Source organism: Grammomys surdaster, unplaced genomic scaffold, assembly GCF_004785775.1.
Source record: "Grammomys surdaster isolate TR1022 unplaced genomic scaffold, NIH_TR_1.0 169, whole genome shotgun sequence".
NCBI lineage: Eukaryota > Metazoa > Chordata > Mammalia > Rodentia > Muridae > Grammomys > Grammomys surdaster.
The window spans coordinates 8,074,916-8,085,119 of NW_021604617.1; the positions used below are offsets into that span (position 1 = coordinate 8,074,916).

Here is a 10,204-nt window from a genome sequence, read left to right on the forward strand (position 1 = left end):
CTAGAGCCAGCTTAGTCCTGCTCCTGTCTCACCGGCTACTTCCTAATCTTGAGGTTTACTCCTGGGGTAGGTATGCTTAGACCTACTGTGTGAATGACAGCCAATATTTGAGCAACAGGTCACAGACGATGGGGCTGTGATTCTTCCCACGGTAGTGACAGTCTAGCACATAAGCAGTATGTGTTCAGAGCACTGACAACTGATGTCAGGCCAGGCAATTCTATGTAGGGGACAGAGAAGTGAAGGAAACTACTACATAAGCCATAGGCCTCCTCAGACTATAAGAAACAGTGAGAAACCCAAGGGAAAACACTTGTGCCCACAGTCTGTGCAAGTCACTGGCTCTATTTAACCCCTGGTGTTCACCTCAGTTCTTAGGGCAGAGTTCACTGAACAGAAGCTTGATAGGTGAATGACTCACAGGACAGATGCTGTTTAACTGCCTGAGAGCAGGGACTCACTGCAGTGGCCCCACGGGCTCCGGGCTACAGGAGTTGTGTACGTCAGTTTCTCAAACAGGGCTGACACCAGGCTGTGTGCTGACGTCACCTCCAGGCAGCACTCGCTGGCTACACAAGGGAAAGGCCACATTTAAACTGCCCAGCATTCATTTAACCACAGTTGTTTGGGGAACTTGAAAATAAAATGTACATGAGAAAGGGACCACTCATTGTCTGCTGAATGAACAAGTAAACATTTAAAATTAGCACAAACCAGCCAGGCACGATGGCAGACACACTTTTAATCCAGCATTTGGGAGGCAGAGGCAGGTAGATCTCTGTGAGTTCCAGAAAAATAAAATGAATGAATGGCTAGATAAATAAATAAAAATAAAATGAGCACAAGCTAACAAGACGTGAGTGGTGCTACACAAGTGTTTAAATCTGGTTCTTTCGTTTCAGATTATACAGAAGTGTGCTAATGTTTGTTCGAATCGGAACACAAGCATAGTCTGGTATAAAGAACAGATACAGTGGTTCTTCCCTGAAACCAGCCTGCTCCTGCTCGGCTGCCCAGGTGGGAGGCCCCAGCAGAGCAAGGGCAGGCGGCCTGATGCCCCTTGGCTGGGGCGCTCGCTCTCCACGGGACACATCAGCTCGGCACTGCCGCTGTCCCGAGGCTTACGACTTGCGTTCTTCTTTCTCCTCGGGAACTGTTTCCCACATTGGCTCCTTGATGTGCTCTGGTAACTGCTGTATCTCTGTCTAAAACCAGAAACAAGGCAATCTGGAACGCAGTGTTGACCTTGGCATGACTGTGCCTACGACCCGATCTGCTGACCTGTCACACCCCTGATTCTCTCTCACCCTCACCTCGGAGGGCTTCTGAGGAGAGAATAACTGCCAGTGTGTACGCCGTCTGACCCCAGTGCCCTCTGAGTGGGAATAACTGCCAGTGTGTACGCCGTCTGACCCCAGTGCCCTCCGAGTGGGAATAACTGCCAGTGTGTACGCCGTCTGACCCCAGTGCCCTGCGAGTGGGAATAACTGCCAGTGTGTACGCCGTCTGACCCCAGTGCCCTGCGAGTGGGGCTGTGCTGTAGTCCCCAGGTCCCAACAACTATTAGGGAGACTTCTAAGACGGCTCAGTGAGGACTTGGGTGGTGGGTGGGCTTAACTCTGTGGCCAGTGTGGCAATGGCCCTTTCCTCCACAGCCAGGACAAGGCTAGAGAGTAAACAACCCAGTTAGCCCTCGTGACGCAGGAATTCAAGCCATACCTTTGTTACTTCCATGGCCACCCCTTCAGGTAGGTTCCGCTGGATATACTCCAGGTAGACACTGGCTGTGCATCCAGTCAAATGTTTTAACTGAAACAGAAAGTGAGCACGTCCTACCACAGTGCCAGATCACAGATCTCTGAGTGACGAAGCCTGTTCTTCTAGAGATCTTTCACAGACTCTCTTTTAAAATGTGTAGAAGGGCTGGAGAGAGGGCTCAGTGGTTACAAGCCCTGGCTGATCCTGCAGAGGACTCAGACTCAGTTCCCAGAACCCATACAACCTCACAACTGCCTGTAATTTCAATTCCAGGGCATCCAGTCCCCTCTTCTGACCTCTGCTGGTTGTAGGCACCCATGTGGGGCAGGAGCCAACAAGACCACTCAGAGAAGGGAAAGGCCCGACCTCTCAACCCTGACAACCACGTGCTCGAGTGACCTACTACAAGTGGTCCTCAACCTCCCCACATGGGTTGTGGCATGTGCCCCTATCTATAACTACAAATAAATGGTTTCTGTTGAGGCAGGGTTTCTCTGTGTAGCCCTGGTTGTCCTGGAACTCACTCTGTAGACCAGGCTGGCCTCGAACTCAGAAATCCACCTGCCTCTGCCTCCTGACTGCTGGGATTAAAGGCGCCCCTCACTACTGTCCAATACAAATAAATAAATCTTTTTTTTTTTTGGTTTGTTTTTTTGTTTTGGTCTGAGACAGGGTCACTATATGGAGAGCCCTTCTGCCCTGTCTCCCAGGGGCTGGGATTACAGGTGTATTCTATTACCTCTGCCTGAACTGTGACATCTATATTTACTTAGCTTTTTGGTCTTTTGAGGCTCCTGTAGCCCAGAGTACTACTGAACTCACTATGCCAAGGATAACCCTAAAGTCCTGATCCTCCTGTGTCTACCTCCTAAGTGCTGGTGTGAGCCACTGTGCTTGCTTGGGTGAACTACATAAACTGTTAACTAGAACTTTTGAAATATGAGCGAAAATTCTCAGTGCTGTTTCCTGTGCCATGTTTTACATACTGAACCATTTTAAAGTCCACCGTGTGAAGGATGGCTCTGCGTCTGCTCTTCTTACTGGACAGCTTTCACAAGAACAAGAGTTACCTTCTAGACCCCTGGTAGGCATGGGTTGGCTGAAAGGAAGCTGACTGGGCCCACGGTAGTGACGTGGTGCTACATGCTAATGACGTTGTATTCCACAGACTGTTGTGTTCCATGACTGGCAGGTGACACCCACCTCCAAACATCTGTAGAGCGTCCTCATCTCGTACTGGACTCTGTGCTTCTTGAAGATGTGCACTGACTTGAGGAGAGTGAAGCGCTCTATTTTCCTCGGCGGTTCGTGTCTGCATCAGTGGACAGACAGCCTTAAGCTCAGTGAGGTTCCATCTGAGTCACTGTGCCCAAGCATCATAGCACAGGTCTGCAGGTCAGACTCGCTCAGTTACAGGCACAGACTGCCATTAGTAATTTCCATGTGTCAAGCCTCATCTGTAACAGCTGCTTTCACAAAACTCAGGCCAAAATAAATACTGCAGATAGCAAGAAGCACCTCTTCCCACACCCAAGCAAGCAGAGCCATGCGAGAACGTGCACACATGCACACCGACACCCCTCAGCCCCTCCCTCATGTCCCGTGTACTCCAGTTAAGAAGACTAGCAACAGTGATAACTCAAGTGTGACATCTGCTGTTTTAGGGCAATTTATGGACAGACTGGGAAAGCCTCAGATGAGCCCTGTCAGCACAGAAGGGCCAGGTGCCCTGGGCAGGGGTGTGGGTGCTGCATGAATCTCCCCGTACATGAAGGTTCGCCAATGAGCCATCATGTCCCAACAGTGCCTCAGAGCCTCCCTCTCTCACAGAGATCCCAGATAGGAGGCTTCCTATGTCAGTGCAATTTCTAGAAAGGGTTTCTTTATTTTTCTTGTTCTAGTACTTAACAATTCTAGCAGACAGGAAGCGACACTACTTGTCAGGGTAACACAGGACAAGCTTCAACGTCACCCACAAACTTATCTTATTTTACAAGCTCAGATCCCAGTCCTGCGGATTGCATCATGGCAGACAGCAGGTCAGATCAGGAAAGGTCATACTCACACTTTAACAGAAATGCCAAGTTCTTTAGCAGCAAGCACAGCAAAATACTCATAACTGTCTAACACAGCCTTGTCATGGGCCTTCACTAAAACAGACAGGCGTTTGTATAATGTGTCTGGCTCATCGGAAGTGGTTATCTAAGATAAAAAAGACAAGTTTTAGTTTCGGTTCTTGTAATATTTACATCCAGAAAATTTAACATATTATTGTTTGAACAACTTAGAGTTTACTAATAAATGAGGAAAATGGCAGGCAATGTTTTAAAACCACTGGCTCGACTCCCAGTGCCACATAGACCTGCAAAATGACCTTCTAACCCCGTGGGCATCTGCTGAGGATCACACAACCTTCAAGGTCTACATAGTTGTGATGGAGGTTCCAGCTCAGCTATGACTGAGCCCCAAGTTTCCAGTGAGAAGGGCCTCAGGGTCTGTTCCCAAGTGACCCAGATGGAAGTCCAGACCTGAAGAGCTCTGCTCTGGCTGCACAGTGAGGACTGTGTGACGCGTGCTCCCAGGCACTCGTGTCTAAGGCACCACGCTTGTGCCAACGCTCTTCATGTCTACAAGGAGAGTCTGTGACGGCACACATTAAAGGTGCTTATAAATCGCTAAACACTGCTATACAACTGTCAAACACTGTAATCGCCACACAAAGCCCAGCTCGCTCTACTCATCACTTTTATTATGAATTTATTCATGTATGGCTGGCCTGTCCTCACACAGAAATTACTCATGTTTAATGAAAACGTTATGACACTGGCTGGACCTTCTACACCAGTACTAAAGGCTTAGAAATAATGGGCTTGGCATTTCTGATTCTCCCGAGAGGGGAATTATCTTCATTTCCTTCACCATTAGGCTGGGAAGAGTGATGACTAATCCAGTGAGTCAGGGTTAAAGGGCTTCACCCCTGAAGGAGAGCCACTTAGTAACCAGGAAGACAGACGTCTGTTCTCAACTATTCCAAATAAGATGGTTGAAAAGGCAGGAGGAGTTAAATGATCTTTGTATCAGAATCTGGGACATAGAGAGGATGTAGAGCCCTATGGTGTGCTCTGTTTGGTCTTGTAGGGCTTAGGCACTTATTTAAACTTTTGTGGTGTTTAGAGAGTGCGAGGTAAAAACTCTACTACTGAGCTAGCCACAAGATCCCCGATTAGGTTAAAGTTATTGTGAATTTGCAACAAATCTTAAAAGATTTCTGAAGGTGTCTTGTGAGGTCATTATCAGCTTAGCTTGGAATAGTTAGATAGATAACATCACAAGGTCTGATTTTCTGAACAAGTAGCAAAGAGACTGTGTGTATACATGTGTGTACACGTGTGTACACATGCATGCACCATGGCATGCACATGGAGTCTGAGGACAACTTCTCTGCTTCTACCATGTGGGTTCTGGGACACGAACTCAGGTTGGGTTGGTGGCGAGTACCCCTACCTGTCGAGCCACCTTTCTGGTTATCTATCTTACTATTAAAAAGAAAACATTGTGTTTGTCTGTGTGCGTGCTATGGCATACACATGGAGGTCAGAGGACACGTGTGGGAAGTGGCTCTCCCTTGTTACCATGTGGGTCCTAGGGACTGAACCCGGGGTGACAGGCTTGGTGGTAATTGCTGAGTCATCTCACTGGCCAGACCATATTTTTTTGAACAGGTTCTCACACTGAACCCGGGGCTTGATGACTGGGCTGGACTAGACTCAGACTCAGATGAGAGATGGGGAGATTTAGAATTTCTAGAACTTTACTAAGACCTGGGCGTGGTGGCCTGTAAGCTTATCACTTAACATGAAGCAGGAGGATTAGGAGTGCCAGGTCATCCTCAGCTAAATAGCTAGTTAGAGGCTAGCCTGGGATAGACAGCATCCTGTCTTAAACTCTGTAAGGCCACAAAGCTACTTGTGGATTCACCATTTTTGTGCCAATGGCCTGCTTCAGCGGGAACCGAGCAATGGACGATCCCAAGTTCAAAATCCAAAAGGAAAGGCTTGAAGGCCACAGAAAGATTACTTTTTGTGAATCGAGGATTCAGCACTACTATACATCACACTTCTGAATTATGCCGAGCTAAGAGCAAGAGATTGCTCACTACCACATTTATCTAGGGTAAATAATGATTTTCTTTAGGACTTTCTTAGGTAGCATGAAAAATAGCCCAGAATCCCCAAGAACATCACAGTGTACTTGCTGGTATTCTATGATAAAGAAGCCTGCCCTGTGCAGTGAGGGTACCTACCGTAGGTCTGGTCAGATCCTTTGGGACATCCACGTGCAGCTTTGACAATGGTACCCACTTCATACTGGCACTGCTGTGTGGGGAAGAGAAGGCTCAGTCACACAGCACAGAGCTCTGTGTTCTAGCATGATAAAGCAAATGCAGCTGCATACTCACAGAGGGAGGCCGCCAGTTCTGGTTGTACTGCACTTAGAACCATTTATAGATGAATTCCCCAATCCCTAAAAAGGATGGAGGGGTCAGATGTCAGAAGTAGAGTCAGTTCCCAGAGCACAAGTCAGAAGGTACATGATGCTCAGAAAGGGTCTCAATCTTTCAGAGGAATATACTGGGCGTCAAAAGGCCCAAATTAGATTTAAACAGAAACAAAGTGCTGGGCAGAGGTAGCACATGTCACCTTAATCCCAGCACTCAGGAGGCAGAGGCAGTGAATCTCTGAGTTCGAGGCCAGCCTGGTCTACATAGCAAGTTCCAGGATAGCCAGGGCTACACAAGAAAACCCTGTCTTGAAAATGAAAAATCAAGCAAACAAACAAAAACAAAGTGTTTACTGCTCTTAGAAGCTTGGATCAGTTCTTAGCACCCACACCGACAGTAACTCTAGTTCCGGAGTGTCTGGTATCCTCTGGCCTCCATGGGTGCCCACATGCATGCGGTGCACAGAAAACTTGCATAGGTACACACAAAGACACATGAATTAAAAACAAAACCAGAAATAACTTAGCTGGGCATACTGGCACATGCCTTTGATCTGAGCACTGTGGAGGTGGAGTAGGCAGAGCCAGGAATTCAAGGACATGAATTCAAGGATTCATTTGTTCCAGAAACAAAACAGAGAACAACAAAAGTCTTTTACAATTACATGTCTGTATAATTGAATCTTTGCTTGGCCAAAGCACCTTGCTTGTAAATTACCTAAAATACAGCACACACCACATCCACACCCATCATTAAGTACAAGCTGCCCTAACACAGCACTGCACAAACCCTTTAAGTGAGCGCCCCCTAGTGGAAAGGAGGCAAGTGGTACTGTTCCGATCTTATGGTTTCTTAGCCACCCAGTTAATACTTTAAACTGATAGAAAAGTGTAACCTTGAAAGCAGCATAATAAAAATCTTTAAAAATGCAATGAAGATGGAGATAACAGGGAGGCACAAGCAATTAAAACGACTAGTGGGTGTGTCTAAAACAGCCTGTGCTTGCTGTAGTGGTGAATGCTTTTAATCCTGGCATTAAGAGGTGGGAGGATCTATGAGCTGGGGGCCAGCTTGGTCTACACAGCGAATTCCAGGACAGCCAGGATTCCATACAAAGACCTTGTCTCAAAACAAAGCAAAACCCAAACCAGCCCTCGCTCTTATGCTGTGAGACAAATTTCCAGCCTTACTTGGCTTACAAACAAGGACACCGGGCTCAGTGCAAGAGTATGTATGGTCACACACACACCCACACACTCAGACAGTAAGCTCTCCTACATCAGTGACCCAAATGCTAAGAAGCATGACGCTTCCCAGTCACATTCTTCCTCTGAAATAGTTTTGTTGACTCTGAGGTAGGGGTTGCATGACTTACGACCCGGCCTCCAACCGGAGAGACGGGGGATGGTCTTGAGCACCCAATATGTCTGCCTTCACCTCTCAAGTGTTGGCTGCGAACCACTGCATGTAGCTTTAATTTGTTTTTTAAGGGCTTGGGTGTGTACGGATCTGGCTGGATAAAGTTTTTCTTACAAGTGTAAACAATTCTGTCTCTAGCATCCTAGTTGTCTTTTAAAAAGTTTCTACATTTGTATGGGTGTTTCTACATGCATGCACATGTGTGTGCAAGCCTGTGGAGACCAGAAGCTGTTGGGTGTCATTCTCTGTCACTCTCCACCTGCTTAAGGTAGGATCTCACTGGTCTCAAGTCTCAAATTTTCTCGGCTAGTCTGGAAGCCAAAAAGCTTCAGTGGACCTCCGCTGAACCCCTGGAGCGGGGGTCACAGGGTATGAATGCCCCCCTTGATAGCCTGTTGCTGGTACCTAAACCCCTGACCTTATGCGTGGGCAGCAAGGGCCCTAACCACTGAGCCACCTCTCTAACCCTTATATACTTTTCTTAAGATCAGTGGTTTTTACAAGTGTGGGCTAGCACTGCCCATGAATCCATAAGACACCTTCAGGAGGCCTAAAACCAAAACTCACTAAGACATTACTCAAGACTTTTCTGCTTTCATCCTCTGGCTGGTATACAGTGGAGCCGTTCAAAGCTTCGAGAGTTGTACTGTATAGTAAACAGGCTTTCTAAAGTGTTAACTAACCTTGGAAAATATCGAGGCCAGAGTGTCAGCTCAGCAGTTCTTACAAGAGGACTTGAGTCCTACAGAAGGCTAAGGATGGGGTTCAGGTGGCAGAACCTTTGTCTGGTGTGCACAAGGCCCTGGGTTCAATCTCTAGTATGAAAAATTTTTTTTGTGTTTTGTTTTTTGAGACAGGGTTTCTCTGTGTAGCCCTGGCTGTCCTGGAACTCACTCTGTAGACCAGGTTGGCCTCAAACTCAGAAATCCGCCTGCCTCTGCCTCCCAAGTGCTGGGATTAAAGGCGTGCGCCACGACTGCCCGACTGAGCTGTATTTTCACAACGACTAAATGACCATTGAGAAGAGTCACAAAGGTTTTGAGAACAGTCTAGTTTTTTTTGTTTTGCTTTAAATTATTTATTTTGTGACAGTATCTCAATACGTAGCCTGGCTTTCTTCGGACCCAGAAGTCCTCCTGCCTCTTTTCCCCAGTGCTGCGATTCCAGGCAAGGTTTTCTTCTTCAAAGAACCTCTTGAGGGAGACCCAACCCTGACCTCGGAGCCCTTCGGGTCAAATCTTCCAACCCCCGGAGGCGGGGAGGACGTCTCGAAGAAGCCCCGCGGGAGCTTTCTGAGACCCAGCCCCGGCTCAGCTCCTAAGCATCCGAGGCTAGCTTCCTGTCTTCTCGGAGCTCAAGGTTTTCATTACTCTTTCTAACGTGAAGGGAGGGCGTCTGAACGCAGTTTTCTCATCTTTCCCGCTCTGACATTCTATAGCTCTCATTCCTGCCTTGTCAATTTATGGTGAGTCCCTCAAAAGAAGACTCTGCCCTTTTCTTGTCACTTTCTAATAACAACTCTGGAGGAAGACCCCGAGCCGGCCAGGCAGAGGGTGGCAGCGAGCCTCGGCGACGGCGCCTTCGGCCGCCAGGGTTCCCTGCCCACCCCTTTACCTGCTGCAGGCACCGGCACATAGCCACACACGCTGCGCGCGCCGCCATCTTGGTGCCCTGACCTCCCAGGATCGCTTCCGGGGTCACAGCATTGTCCTCAAACCATAGAGTTCGAAAAAGAGAGAGTGTCTCCTGTGTTCCGACACTGAAACAACCATAGAGACGTGGCTCCTTGAAAAAAAATTGTTTTTTTTTAAAAAAATTCTGCTTTATTATTTATTTACTTATTTATTATTCACCCATTCATTTAAGTTTTTGAGTGGATGCGTCGCTTTCGCCGTCTGGATAAATTACCAGATTCTATCTATATGTTATATATCCTAAAGTCCTGTTTGTCTTGGGTGGTTCTGATTGCTTAGAGACAAACACAACAAAACACATACTCGGAAAGGAATTTGATGCTACTACTGAGTCCAAATTCTAACATTTTACCTTACTGCAAAAGCCATTTTATTCTTAAACTTTGTTCACACCCGTCGAAACGTCAGGCTTGTACATAGATATTTCTAAATTGTGTTTTTCAAAATGCCTTCCCATGCAATTTAACATAATGGAAGCCCCACACTCAAGAGCTCTGGTTTCTCTGTAGGTGAGTGACTTGATCGAATTTTTTTCCATACTCTGAACCCATTTTTCATGAGGACAAATTATACTTGCGGTAGAGAATTGAATGCTTCATGATAAATATCATCCTCAGTTTGTGACATCTCTTCTACATCTTGGGCCTTAAGAGATTGTTGGGGCTGGGCAGTGGTGGGCACGCCTTTAATCCCAGCACTTGGGAGGTCGAGGCAGAGGCAGGTGGATTTCTGGGTTCGAGGCCAGCCTGGTCTACAGAGTGAGTTCCAGGATAGCCAGGACTACACAGAGAAACCCTGTCTCGGAAAACCGGGGTGGGGGGTGGGGTGGGGG

At 47.4% G+C, this 10,204-nt stretch overlaps 1 protein-coding gene across 2 annotated transcripts; it reads right to left on the reverse strand.

The window, feature by feature from the left end:
* Positions 1–732: 732 nt before the first annotated feature.
* On the reverse strand, positions 733–9,354 carry Mrps10 (mitochondrial ribosomal protein S10). Of its 2 annotated transcripts, none has more exons than XM_028766611.1 (7): positions 9,293–9,354; positions 6,218–6,282; positions 6,062–6,131; positions 3,824–3,960; positions 2,962–3,070; positions 1,720–1,809; positions 733–1,205 (listed from the first exon to the last, which is right to left on the reverse strand). In XM_028766611.1, the coding sequence occupies exons 1-7, from the start codon at positions 9,338–9,340 to the stop codon at positions 1,122–1,124; spliced, it is 603 nt and encodes a 200-aa protein (XP_028622444.1). In that variant the 5' UTR covers positions 9,341–9,354; the 3' UTR covers positions 733–1,121. The 2 variants fall into 2 exon arrangements, with proteins under 2 accessions (XP_028622444.1, XP_028622443.1); XM_028766610.1 differs by having other exon boundaries at positions 6,062–6,134.
* Positions 9,355–10,204: the final 850 nt, after the last annotated feature.